Here is a 14687-nt window from a genome sequence, read left to right on the forward strand (position 1 = left end):
ACATTACTGTCACTAGTCAGATTGCACATTTTTTACTATCCACCAAAACTCTCTGATTTCCACTTAGAAGACATAAAATTATTTGATAATAAAATAACACTGAAGCCTCTAACAGGAGAGGATAATAATAGAGAATATAGGTAGACTTTGTAGAATATCTTAAATTGAAGCATATTTCTTATATTATTAAAATTGTTGGCTTTATTGTCTTCCCTTAACACTTATTCTTTCTTAAAGTCTTTTTCCATTGATGTAATTTATATTAAGTCTTAAGAGTAAGCATTTTAATTGTGAATAAAATAGAACAGTCATTTAGAAAGTTAAATTCTTCCATTGCCTTTGAGAAAGGAAAGTTGTGGAAAAGCAGTGTTTATCTGAATCAGAGTCCCACAGAGTATAATTTGATGGACCCTGGATGTATTTAATGGATTTTTACTAAGCACATAATTTCTACAAGTATTGCTATTTCTTTATTAATTATAAATTTGGTGTAACCACTTCATAGGGTTACACAGAGCTACCCAGTTGTGCATGTCAAATGTAATTTCACATATGAATGTATGAATTACTTGTCTTATTCATGTTGATACAGCCTCAGTCCATGGTGCATCCGTGTGGGGGGACCCCAACATACCCAGAATCACAGATACTTTTCCCAACTATTCATGAACGTCCAGTTTCTTTTTCACCACCTCCCACCTGTCCACCGAAGGTGGCCATTTCTCAGCGGCGTAAGAGCACCTCCTTCCTGGAAGCCCAAACTCACCACTTCCAACCCCTGCTGAGGACTGTTGGCCAAAATCTTCTTCCACCTGGTGGCAGCCCAACTAACTGGACACCAGAGGCCATAGTTATGCTGGGTACTACAACCAGTAGAATTACTGGAGAGCCATGTGAGATACAGGTCAAGTCTATGTTTGAAACACCTCAAGTTTACAGTGACTATAGACCTGGACTAGTACTTCCAGAAGAAGCTCACTATTTTATTCCTCAGGAAGCATTGTGTGTAGCTGGGGTACAGTACCAGGCCCAGGTGGCAGAACAGTATGAGGGTATTCCATACAACTCACCAGTACTGTCAAGTCCTATGAAACAGATACCTGAACAGAAGCCAGTACAAGGGGGTCCTACCTCAAGCTCTGTCTTTGAATTTCCATCTGGACAGGCTTTCTTGGTAGGACACCTTCAGAATTTAAGATTAGATTCTGGATTGAGTCCAGGATCTCCCCTCTCTAGTATTTCTGCACCTATCAGTACAGATGCTACACGTTTGAAATTCCACCCTGTCTTTGTTCCTCATTCTGCGCCTGCTGTGTTAACTCATAACAATGAGAGCAGAAGCAATTGTGTATTTGAATTTCATGTTCACACTCCAAGCTCCTCTTCAGGAGAAGGAGGGGGAGTTTTGCCTCAGCGTGTTTACCGAAATCGACAGGTTGCAGTGGACCTGAATCAGGAAGAACCACCTCCTCCATCAGTTGGATTACATGGCCGCCTGCAGCCTGTGACTGAAGAACAGCATAATTATCATTCCCCAGAATTGACCGTGTCTGTGGTAGAGCCTATCGGACAGAACTGGCCAATAGGAAGCCCAGAGTATTCCAGTGATTCCTCACAAATTACTTCTTCAGACCCCAGTGATTTTCAATCACCTCCCCCTACAGGGGGAGCAGCTGCACCTTTTGGCTCTGACGTCTCATTACCCTTTATCCGTCTGCCTCAGACATTGTTACAAGAATCCCCACTTTTCTTCTGTTTCCCCCAAGGAACCACATCTCAGCAGGTTTTATCTGCCTCATTTTCTTCAGGAGGATCTGCACTCCATCCACAGGTTATAGGAAAAGTTCCACTATTCTTTTAAACTACCCTACTATGCACCATTACATTTAAGTTTTCTATCCCTCCTTTCCATTTATGAGGAATATTATTTAATTTTATTAATAGAGTTTCTCCATTTGGGGATATTACAAACTACTTGTATTTAAGACCAAAATAAGAGGGAGAATCTGTGTATTTTACCTATAAATACAAACCCTTGGAAAAGAGAAGACAAAAACTAGAATTTTAGTCAATTGTCAAAATCAGTTACTTCTATCCATATGTAGAATATTTAAAACTAGTGGTGAAAATGCAGATGTCTATAATGTAAGGCTGACTTAGTATTTACAAATACTAATGTAAAATATTTCTTTCTCCCTTGAAATAAACATGGCAGTTTAAAAAAATAGGATACTTTTTTTTGTTAATATTAACGATGCACAGAATTTTCATTAGCATGGAAGGATTTTAAAAGACAGAAAGGAAACATCTTAGGAATTTGTTTTAACAAAATGAAGATGCCTTTTTAAAGAAACGTCAATTGAACACATCATTATATGTCCAAATAAAATGTTAATCCATAAAACTAATTCTAATTTTTAGCAACTAAGTTAGAATCTAGTGTGGGTTGTTGGGGTTTTTCAATTTGTTTTAAGAATTTGTAATAGTACGTTGCAAGCTAAGGAACATTAGATATCTCAGGTCCTGGTGTTTACATCAACAAATTTAAATTTTGTTATCTATGTGTATGAACTCATGCATTCTTGCAAGTAAAGACCAAGTAATGGACATAGTAGAATTCAAGAAGTGGAGTCAGCACTAACTGTTTTCATGTATTTTTTATACATTTTGTCAAATGTATTAAGTCTTATAAAAATCTGTGTAGGAGACTACAGTTATATATTTAAGACATTGTTTGGATCTTCTATATATTCCACTCTTTTATAAAGTACTATATGTTCTTCATACTTTCTTCCTATGTGGGCATAAACTATCAGTTACTTAGAATAGTACCAAGGAACAAAAAGATCCAGAAACTTGAAAATAATACTGCATGGGCATGCAGTATACTCATGTCATTACACTGGCTGTCAGCCCATACTGTAAATCTTAATGCATTGCCAGCCATTCTTTAAACTTTCAAAATAAAATTTCAAATATCAGGTAGTTAATTTAGATTCACTCTTTCATATAGCAGAAAGAGTGAATACTTATAGTGGTTAAGATGCAGTGAAATGTCATGTCCTATCCATGTAATCTTCAAAGAAACCTCTCAACTGAAATGGAATAGCAAAGGTTGGCCTTTTCTTTTCTTAACTTACCTATCTACATAAAGTCCTGCATTTTTCACATTCTGCTATTTTAAGACTTTTGTAGGTCAGGTTTTCTCATGCAAAACCATTGATGTTTTAGTTTGGATAATTTATTTTGGGTAGCTGTTCTACTCATTGTAGGGTATTTAAGAGCATCCTGGCCTCTTTCTACTAGATGCCAGTTTCAGTCACATCCCCCAGTTGCAACAAACTCAAATGTCTCCAGATATTGCCAAATGTCCCCTGAGGTGAGGGCAAAATTGTCCCTGGTTGACAGTTTACTCTAGGCAGTTAATGATGATAACAGATGTTTTACATAATTTTAATAAAAGTCAACATGGCACTATAAGATAGCAAAAGGAACCAAATTAGCATTATCAAATACCCTTTTGTCTTTAATTGTTCACCTAGAGATTTTTTTCCCCTACATTGATAGTCTTATTGCTTTTCCTTCTGGTTATTGTCAACAATTTTATTGTGAATCTTACATTTGTGCTAAAATTATGGCCTGAGCAGAAGTGGTAGATTAGGTTTTAACTATCAGGAGTTTTGCATGGGGTAAGAAAATGTTCTTCTCTAACCTTTTCTTATAAAAGATGCCCCAACGGTCTCTTCTATATATACTTTATCAAGCTAATGTTTCGTCTTACTCAGCAAACTCTCAGGATCTTAATATTTATTGCAAAAGCCTAAACTCTCTGTACACTTACTTTAGGGCTTATCTAATTTGTTGTATTTATTTCTTTCCTTCAGGTGCAGGGGCAGAGCCAGGGTCAGCCATCCTCAAGTAGCGTAACAGGGGTTTCATCTTCCCAAACCATACAACATTCTCAGCAGGTGAGAACAACTCATTGCTACATTGTATGGATTAGATATAACCAATACACGGTTTTACATTTTTCTTGAATTAGATTTCTAATGTAAATAGCTTGCTAAATTTTGAAAGGAAAATCAAGAGGCATAACATGTATTGTGTTGAGTAACATTTTAGAAAATCTCTTGTTTAATGTATTTTTGAACAATTTACTAGATTAGACATAGATTAAAATTTAAAAGAATAATTGTTACTGATATAATTTACCTGCCTTAAACAGGTAATTCTATACATAACTTAATAATACAAAGAATATCAATTTTGTTTCCCCTTACATTTATGACTTGTTCTTTTAAGAGCATTTTGTCATTGCTTTCGTTGTGCTGGACTCTGAGGACACTACATTCCTTTCAAATTACTTCTAATTTGTGGGATGGAATATCAGACTTTATATTAAGAAGCACTGGATGAAAGCCCAAGAACAACTACTTCAGAAACGTAAAAATTTGTTTTTAAACTTCTGATTTGGAGAGTTTGTTCCCAAAGGTTCAAGGAACTTAAGAGTTTAGTACAATGCTGATGTGCTTAACAGTAACACTGGTAATTCTAAAATTAACTGTTTATAATTCATTGCCAATATTAGTTAATTATTTGCATGGGAATAATGCTTTTTGGCACAATGGAATATTTATTAACGTTAAAGTTAAAAACTGCCTGCTTTTGGTCCAGCATGTGATCATGTAGTCGTAAGAGACTAGTTTAAGATCAGATGTTCCTTGTGAAAGATGAGTTTGGTTATACATACATTTAACCTTGTGATCAACACCTCTATCTTACAGAATTTAAGGGCTGAGAATTATATGCTTTGTCTTGCTCCTGTCCTTTCTTCCAGACATGTATTCAAATGTATATATATTTATAGTTAAGTTGAATAGTCACATTTTTTTAACCTTTACCCCAGGATATGTTTTTATTAATTATTTTTAAAGAGAGTAGAAGGGGGAGAGAAAAAAACATCTATTGATTGCCTCCAGCACACGACCTGACTGGGGATTCAACCCACCACGTAGGTATGTCCCCTGACCAGTGATGGAACGCGCAACCTTTTGGTGTATGGGACAATGCTCCAACCAGCTGAGCCACCCAGCCAGGGCAAATAGTCATATTTTTGTCAACCTTAAATTCTAGTTTAATTTAATTAACAACTCCCAATAAGACGACAAACTAAGCCCTGGCTAGGTAGCTTAGTTAGTTAGAGCATTATCCTTATAAGCCAGTGTTGAGGGTTTGATCCCTGGTCAGGGCACATACAAGAATCAACCAATAAATGCACAAATAAGTAGGACAACAAATTGGTGTTTTTCTCCCCCGCCATCCCCCTTCCTCTGTCTAAAATCAATAAATAAAAATGTAAAAATAAATCAAATTAAAAGTTATATAAAGCTGATTGAGGAAGAGCACTGTCATGAATACCATTCTCTTAATTTGTGTGTCTTTGGACACAGAGCAAACTCCAATAAACTGAGCAAATCAAGGTATGTACTCTGTTTTTTCTGTTCCAAGGTAATTTGTTCTACAGAGTCCGGCATAAGTAAGGCTTGCTTGAGTAGGGTTGGTGGGTACATGAATGTCTTGCGATGGATGGACAGCAATTTGAACATTTCAACTAAAATGTCGTATGATATGTTTGAGTGTGATATTGTTATGTTACAGAATTACATGCTTATGATTTTGTAATAAAAAGGGGGCATTATTTGTGCTAGACCCTGTATATCTTATTATATTTCAGCACATATACATACATACTTAGTACCAAATAAAGAAGACAATAAAACAATGTCATTGAGTTCAGTGGTGAGAAAAGTATGCAGGAATAATGGAGGATAATCCCATAAATGTCAGATCAAAAGAATTAGGTTAGTTGACTCTTCTGGGAAAAAAAATATGGCTAAATGGCTATCAAACAGTACAAACAAAATTAATTTTGTTTATGATTTTTTAGATAACTTTTATTTTGTGACCTATTTTATTTATTTTTATTTTTTAAAAGATTTTATTTATTCATTTTTAAAAAGAGGGGAAGAGAAGGAGAGAAACATCAATGTGTGGTTGCCTCTTGTGCACACCGTCCTGGGGACCTGGCCCACAACCCAGGCATGTGCCCTGACTGGGAATTGAACCGGCAATCCTTTGGTTCCCAGTCCACACTCAATCAACTGAGCTACACTAGCCAGGGCTGTGACCTGTTTTAGAGTCACTAAATTGAGCCAAGTATATGTGGTCTAGACCACATTTCTAGAGTCATATAGCCTTGTAAGTGGATAGAACTAAAAATTACAAGGCAGAATTCAAGATTTCTAGAATAGTGTTCTTTCTTCTCTATTAAAGTTCTGTAGGGACTTAAGATTCTGCAAGTACCCAAGAAGCTACATTTATTTATTTTAGCTACGGGGCTTCCATAAATAAAAACAAAAGATTGTAAACCTCATGTACTATATGGATAGAGCCTATTTTTAGGTGTAATTTTTGTTTTACAATGGTCAGGTCTCAACCCCTTAGGAAACTATGTCTAGTTTTATTAGAGTGAGTCAAGAAATCTACTTTGGCTGAAATTTACTTTGTTTCATGGGTTTTTGAAATACAATGAATTACAGGATTGCTTTTTTCGTATTTTTTATTGAGTCCCTTCTAGTTGTATGCTGTATCTCGATGAGGTACCAAAAAGAGTTTCTTCTTCCTGCTAGAAAACTTTGTTTCCACAGAAAGCTCATGAGCTACACTACTTAATCATTTCTTCAATTGAGCTCATGAATATTTTTTTAACCTAGTACCCATGTTCAACAGATAGTACATAGTCAGAATAGGCTGGTTTAAACTAGTTTCATGAGCAAAGCTGGTGCCAAGGTAGTGTGCTAAACAGTACCTCGTTGGCTGATATATTGATTATCAGCCAGTGTGATTGTACACCAGAAACAATCACCATATACTGCTGGCCTATTCAAAGGAGCCACTTCTCCCTAAATGTTCTAAGGTACAATTGGCATGCATGGCTCTCAATTATTTTAAGCAAAGAGTGAGGGTTTATGTATATAAAACTATTCATCTTTGACTGTTCTCACACACACACATGCACATGCATCCCCACTCAGCTATTTAAGGAGTTTTTTTCCTAATTGAGTTCATGCTCTGAAGAGCCAAAGTCTTGGCCCTGGCCCAAGATGGACCAGATATGTTAACTCCTACAAAACAAGTAAGGATAATGGCCAACATCATATACAATGTACAAAACACTAACCTGTATTTTTATTTAATCCTTACTGAATCCTGTAAGTGTAGGTACTATTGTTGTGCAGATGGGAAAGCTGAGATGAAATTTGAAGAAGCTGAGTGATTTACCCAAGCTTATATAGCTTATAAGAGGTAGACACAGAATTTAATCCCAGTAGTCCAAATCCACAACTCACCATTTAACTGCTACCCACTTATGGCATTACCTCACTTCCTAGCAGGAAGGGGGATATCAGGAATGCTTTGTGAAAAAGATATCATTTGAACTAGACTCTGATTATGAGTTAGTCTCAGATAGAAAAATAGAGATTATTCTCAGCCAAAAGAAAAGGAATGAGCCAATTGTGTCCAAATCTTGATGTAAGCATTGTTCCGCATTCATGGGGTTTGGGGTTGTGGGGGAGACAGAGAGAGAGAATCCTATGCCCAAATAAAAGTTGGTATTTGTTCTCAAATTTATCCTTTTCTCTTAGCAAAGAAGGGAATCACCATGCATTAAAGCTTTGATCATGCTTTCATATCACAGGACTCTCAGTGTTCTTTATTTTGAACAATAACCAAAACTATTAATAAAACCAGTGAGAACAAATGTAAAGAAGGGCCTTAAAAATAATGTATGTGGTTGGAAATGTTTACAGACAGCATCTAACAGAATTGGTTTTGAAATAAAAGTCAGGAAACTAAACATAAATTTGGTTCTTAGGAGAATGGTATTCCAGGTCAAACCTTCACTATTCGAGGTTTATATGTCATTGTAAACAACTTATTTACTTTAAGGAGTTAATACAAAGATAACATGCATGTGAATCTATATGACAAATGCAAAAAAAAAACAAAACTCAACTCTCCCTGAAAATTTTACCTCAAGACACAGGGAAAGTGTTATGTAAGGCTCCAGAACACTGGAGTATATTGCTCCACTGATATATTACATGTGAAGAGTTTTAATGATGGAGGGGGAAGTGGTATTTCTAAATTACTGTACTTATATAATATGCAATCTTACTTATATATGTAAATTAATGCCTTAGATAATTTTAGGTATTTTCATGTGAATTCCTTAAAGCTTAAGTATAGTCAAGTTGACCAAAAAGGTTTTCCAGTTTTTCATTGTTCTTTTCAGTGGGAAACTGGGGAAATTTTCTTACATTCAGAGTTTTGTTGTAGTTGTTACACATATGCTATATCTTACTTGCTGAAAATAAATTTTAAATAATTCAGCAGCCATTTGTTCCCTATTTTTTTTTTTTTGAGTTAAAATAAAAATAACAGTTGTCCTGGCTGGCGTGGCTAAGTGGATTGAGTGCCAGCCTGCAAAATGAAAGATACCTGGTTTGACTCTCTGTCAGGGCACATGCCTGGGTTGCAGGCCAGGTCCCCCAGTTGGGGGCTTGAGAGAGGCAACCGATTGATACATCTCTCGCACATCAGTGTTTCTCTCCCTCTCTTTCTCCCTCCTTCCCATCTCTCTAAAAGTAAATAAAGAAAATCTTTTTTAAGAAATAAGACTACATTATCAGAAATAATTAAGAATAAAATGAACATGATCACTGGTGATTTTATTTTGCTAAAAAAATAACCAAATTATTCATCATTAGGACATTGATGCCATTGATAAGTGAAGTGAAAATGTGTTAGAGAACAGTATTTATATAATGGGCATGTTTTTGTTTTAATAAACAAAATACCTAAAATGTGCTTGTGTGTAAATGACCATTTATACATACAAAATAATTTTGTAAAGGTGTGGCACTGAACTACTAATAGTGGTTGCCACTGAAAAATGAGGTTGGGGTATTTTTACTTTAGCTTTATAATCTGATGTATTGGTTAAAATATTTATTACAAACAAGTATTTTTATATTACAATTTTTGTTAGTTATAAGTATTAGAAAGTCTTGAGAGCCAGCTATGAAGGTCAGATTTTTGTTATGCCAAAGGGAGCCATTAATTTATCAAAAATTTTGGGATTTGGGTACAGTTATTTATCTGCATTAAGTTTAGGTGTGTTACACCAGAGTGCCCAGCACATGGTTTGATTCTCAAGTGTTCTTCTCTTTGTCCTGCTCGGTGTGAATGACAGTGTCCTTATTTTCAAAGAAGGGCATGTCATTTTGACATTAAAATGAATGATCTCTAAGGTATTACATCTAGTAAATGACAAAGCAAAAATTCCAAATACAATACTTTTTCTCACTTATTTTGGAGCTATAATCAGAGCTATTTTTCAAGCAAATTGATTATAGTTTGTAAAATAGATTAATGGAAAAAGATTGAAGGAGGGCATTGGATTAATTTCAGTGGAGAACCAAAGTAAGAGTTGATACCAAGAAAGAGGAAAAATGGGTGGGAGGAGGGAGGACCTGTCTGGATATGATATTTGAAGAACTTTATAAATGACCTGCCCTTGGGGCAAGAGGGAATGCTGGGTGAAGGACCAGTGGTGACTCACGTTGTGAAACATTGGTTCTTGGTGGTACCATCATAAGTAAAGAACACCAGAGGAAAAGAGAAATATAAAGGGGAATTGATGAATTTGAGTTTGTGTATGTCTTGATTACTAAAATTACTATTATTTACAGACACTAAAGGACTCAGGCAAACATACTTTGTCAAAAACATGCTATTAATTACTTGAAATAAAACTGAACAATTATATTTTCTTCTCAGCAGCAGGGAATACAGCAGACAGCCCCTCCTCAGCAGACAGTACAGTATTCACTTCCACAGACATCAGCCTCTAGTGAGGCTACTACTGTACAGCCAGTGAGTCAGCCTCAAGCCCCACAGGTCTTGCCTCAAGTATCAGCTGGAAAACAGGTAAATACTTAATTTCTAAAAGTATGTTAAAAGGGAACTCCACATAATCTGTCCCTTCTTATGGATAGGCTTCTACCTTCTCTAATGGTGAAATACTGAAGTTATTTTTTTCTGCAAAAAAATGAAGTGGTAAATTGCTCCTTTTGTGCATATGCATCGCTTAATGTAAATGGATACATGCTGAGAGCAATGGCAATCTAAAAAAGTATGCAGTCTAAAAACCTAGCTTTTAGGTTTATTATTCTAAAATCAGTTTGACAAGAATTAGAACTGATGAATCAGTAACTGTGCTTTGGTAACTGAACCTATGACATTGAGAATTGTGCCACCTATATCTAGTATCCAGGTCTGTAGCTGTGCTATATTTTCATGCAGATTTATGCATTGTTTTATCCCTCATTGCCTCTGCTGACAGTAAGTCATAAAAACTCCTTATATGGAATGGTGTTTTTTCTAAGATGTCTTCCAATCACTTGAAAAATGCCCTATTAGATAAAGATAGGCTCTTTTGAGTGCCCTTTTTTCAGCTTTAACACTGGGGCTTGTGCTTCTATTTTGGCACACTGTGTTGTTTCTGTCATACTGTTATTGCTGAGATACTATCAATTGTAAAATGCACCATTATATTATGTATCACTGAGTACTGACACACCATTAATTGTATCAGGTTCACAAATGTTAAAATGACAAGGTGGTGTTGAGGGATGATTGCATCCTAGAATCAATGAAATATGTTAATTATACCTACTTTTGTAGGCCTGTGTTACAGGCAATGTGGATAAAATCTAATTCCATTGGGAAAAAAGAAATAAATTTATTTGAATTTTGGTAACTATTATAATAGTAGTCATAGATTTAATGACAGCAGACATGCCAATGAATTATGGTCTGGGAAATATATTTCAACAAAACCTATTAAAAAATCTCGCCTGTGAAAGGGTCCACTTTTTGTTGTTGAACAATGAAGCATTAGCAAACTTTTCTACAAAGATTTGGAACAGTCTGTCAGCCTCTTTATATCCTTCTCTCCTTTCTCTATTTTTATGTGGCATATTAACTTACACTAATGTATTCGGGGTTTCATTTTTTAAATTTTCATCCTTTTTGGCTAATACATAAATCTTGCTTTGGTTGCCTTGCTTTTTCTTTTTTTTAAATCTGTCTGTTTTGTTGTTCTTTACCTTCTCAGCTTCCAGTTTCCCAGCCAGTACCAACTATCCAAGGCGAACCTCAGATCCCAGTTGCAACACAACCCTCAGTTGTTCCAGTCCATTCTGGTGCTCATTTTCTCCCTATGGGACAGCCACTCCCTACTTCCTTACTCCCTCAGTACCCTGTCTCTCAAATTCCTATATCGGCTCCTCATGTGTCTGCGACTCAGACAGGCTTCTCAACCCTTCCCATCACAATTGCAGCTGGCATTAATCAGCCTCTGCTCACCTTGGCTTCATCAGCTACAGCAGCTGCGATCCCAGGGGGATCAACTGTGGCTTCTAGTCAGCTTCCAACCCTCCTGCAGCCTGTGACTCAGCTGCCAAGTCAGGTTCACCCACAGCTCCTGCAGCCAGCAGTTCAGTCCATGGGAATACCAGCTAACCTTGGACAAGCTGCTGAGGTTCCACTTCCCTCTGGAGATGTTCTGTACCAGGTATTGTGTTGGCTAGCAAAAAAGAGGGCACCAGAGGGTTTGGTTCTAGTAGTAGACCATCAAGGTTGTGAAAATCTAGTAATTGGATATCAGAATAACTAGCAATAATAATAATTGTTGATCTCACCTAGAGAAGTTAAAATAGTAAAATTCTGAGAAAGGATAGGGTGATAATGTATAATGATTCATTTCTATTTTTCCATGACACTTCTTGGGAGATAAATATTTCTCTTAAAACTCAGTATAAGCTAATTGAATGCTAAATATGGCTACTAAAAGAGTGTATCAGGCTGCTTTTCTAATAAAAAGAATAAATGGAGTAGCCAACATGGTATCAATAAAAAGCTTCAGGGTTTCAATTTAGAAGACGAGCAAGTCATGATATGACTAGAATGACTAACACCTTGAAGAGTTTTTGCATCCTCCCGCTTAAGATTGGCTAGAAAGCAGATATTTTTCTAAAAGGACTTATGTCTATTCCTCCTATTTAAATAATTTTAGGAGGAAAAACCTAGCAATTTAAAGTATAGTGTAGAGTTCTGTCCCCTAAATTATAATCAGTGTACCATTTCATTTCAAGAATCAAATTTAAGTCTTCTTTAAATTATTAGAAAAAGATTGGGCTACTACTGTTCTTCTTTGCTGTGTGCATTTTTTTTTTTTTTGGCATGTCTTGCTGTTTTGCTAATTTGATGACCCAACCTGCACTAACTCACCTTCCTCATTTCTATCACAGGGCTTTCCATCTCGACTACCACCACAATACCCAGGAGATGCAAATATTGCTCCCTCTTCCAGCGTGGCTTCTGTTTGCATCCCTTCTACAGTCTTATCCCCTCCCATGCCCACAGAAGCATTAGCTACACCAGGTTACTTTCCTACAGTGGTGCAGCCTTACATGGAATCAAATCTTTTAGTTCCTGTGGGCAGTATAGGAGGACAGGTTCAAGTGTCCCAACCAGCAGTGAGTTTAGCACAAGCCCCCACTACATCCTCCCAGCAAGCAGCTCTGGAGGTAAATGGAATTTCTGCATGTTCATATCATATATATATAAATATATAATGGGATAAAAATTACAAAGGAGAAATAGAGGTTCCCTGGTTTTGAACTTTGAAGACAATTTCAAACTAACTTCTGAATGACTTTTTCTTACAGCAGAATGAAATGCCAATGTGGGGGCCTTGTTGCCACTGGCTGTTCTGTTGGGAAGTGAGTGTGCCTTGGAGAAGATTAACCCTATTAGCACTTCACTTCTCTAGCTAGTACTTTAGCCATTATTCTTCTCCTTTCACAAATTCTTGCCATTGGCGGTCGTAAGAATATCTTATCCTGCTGTGCTCCCAGTAATCATTTTTGCCCTACTAGGAGAAAGATCTGAATCATCTTTGCACTTTGCTCTGCCTGCCCTATTGCACACTTCTGGTAAGATGCTGGCTGCATGGCAAATTGTAGTTTCTCACTACATAGCAACTATGTTGGCTGATATCACACATGCAGTCTATATCAGAGACTAGCTTTAGAAACTTCCTTTGGAATTTTAAGACCACAGTCTCTAGATGCTGAGTATTAAGAATTACTAGTAAATTTAGTGCTTCTAGGACTTGGAGGGATGGGGAATAAGAAAAAAATGAGTAGCTTTTGGAATAGTGAATAATAAATAAACTCTATTACTACCAAGATTTGAATTATTCTTTTTATTCACAGAGTACTCAGGGAGTCTCTCAGATTGCTCCTCCAGAGCCAGTTCCAGTAGCACAGCCACAACCTACCCAGCCTGCCACTGTGGTCTCTTCTATAGACAGGTATGTAAAAGTAAATTTCTCTATCCTCAACTGGTAGGTAGGATGGCATGAAACTTCAAAATACAAACCTTAAATCTCATACTGTAAACAACTTTTTTTTTGAAGTGCACATTCAGATGTTGCTTCAGGTATGAGCGATGGCAATGAGAATGTCCCATCATCCAGTGGAAGGCATGAAGGGAGAACTACAAAACGGCATTATCGAAAATCTGTGAGAAGTCGCTCTCGTCATGAAAAGACTTCACGCCCAAAATTGAGAATTTTAAATGTAAGTATTGCTAATTTGTGGGTTTCATATAGTTAATATTATTTAAATATTTCTATTTTGAAATGTTTTATTGATTATGCTATTATAGTTGTTCCAGTTTTCTCCCCTTTGCTCCCCTCCACCCAGTACCCCGCTTCCCCCAACAATGCCCCTGCCCCTTAGTTCATGTTTGTGGGTTGTGCATATAAGTTCTTTGGCTTCTCCATTTCCTATACTGTTCTTAACATCACCCTGTCTATTTTGTATCTACCAAGTACACTTCTTAATCCCTACACCTTTTCCTTCTTTCCCCCCTTTGCCCTTCCCAGCTGATAACCCTCCAAATGATCTCAATATCTATATTCTGTTCGTGGTATGGTTTGTTTGCTTAGGGGGGTTTTTAAATTATTTTATTTTATTTTATTTTATTTTTTTGACTGTGCTATTATGGTTGTCTCGTTTTTTTCTCACCTTTATACCCCTCCATCCTGCACTCCCCCTCCCTCCAGCATTCCCCCCTCCCATTTTAGTTCATGTCCATGGGTCATATATACAAGTTCTTTGGCTTCTCCATTTCCTATACTATTCTTAATCACCCTCTGTCTACTTTGTACCTACCATTTATGCTTCTTTCTCTCTGTACCTTTTCTCTCATTCTTTCTCCACCCCCTCCATCTAATCTCCATTTCTGTGATTCCATTCCTGTTCTAGTTGTTTGCTTAGTTTGTGTGTCTTTATTTTTGTTTTTTAGGTTCAGTTGTTGATAGTTGTGAGTTTGTTGTCATTTTACTGTTCAAGGTTTTGATCTTCTTTTTCTTAAATAAGTCCTTTAACATTTCATGTAGTACTGACTTCATGATGATGAATTCCTTTAGCTTTACCTAGTCTGGGAAGCATTCTGTTTGTCCTATTCTAAAGGATAACTTTGCTGGGTAG

The 14687-nt window shown here is 36.5% G+C and overlaps 1 protein-coding gene across 19 annotated transcripts in view; it reads left to right on the forward strand.

The window, feature by feature from the left end:
* The window catches only part of WNK1 (WNK lysine deficient protein kinase 1), a 144637-nt gene that overhangs the window by 103180 nt on the left and 26770 nt on the right, over positions 1-14687 (forward strand). For 5 of the 19 annotated variants that reach the window (XM_045830468.1, XM_045830471.1, XM_045830475.1 and 2 more), the window contains exons 9-15: positions 3885-3968; positions 9904-10053; positions 11243-11701; positions 12438-12716; positions 12858-12911; positions 13407-13504; positions 13610-13772. In XM_045830468.1, coding sequence (XP_045686424.1) covers positions 3885-3968; positions 9904-10053; positions 11243-11701; positions 12438-12716; positions 12858-12911; positions 13407-13504; positions 13610-13772 — 1287 coding nt within the window. Of the gene's footprint in view, positions 1-592; positions 1832-3884; positions 3969-9903; positions 10054-11242; positions 11702-12437; positions 12717-12857; positions 12912-13406; positions 13505-13609; positions 13773-14687 lie in introns of all 19 variants that reach the window. The other 14 variants (XM_045830472.1, XM_045830474.1, XM_045830477.1 and 11 more) reach the window with 8 other exon arrangements.

The sequence above is a fragment of the Phyllostomus hastatus genome, unplaced genomic scaffold (assembly GCF_019186645.2).
Source record: "Phyllostomus hastatus isolate PE091 unplaced genomic scaffold, TTU_PhHast_1.1 phas_contig_152, whole genome shotgun sequence".
Taxonomy (NCBI): domain Eukaryota; kingdom Metazoa; phylum Chordata; class Mammalia; order Chiroptera; family Phyllostomidae; genus Phyllostomus; species Phyllostomus hastatus.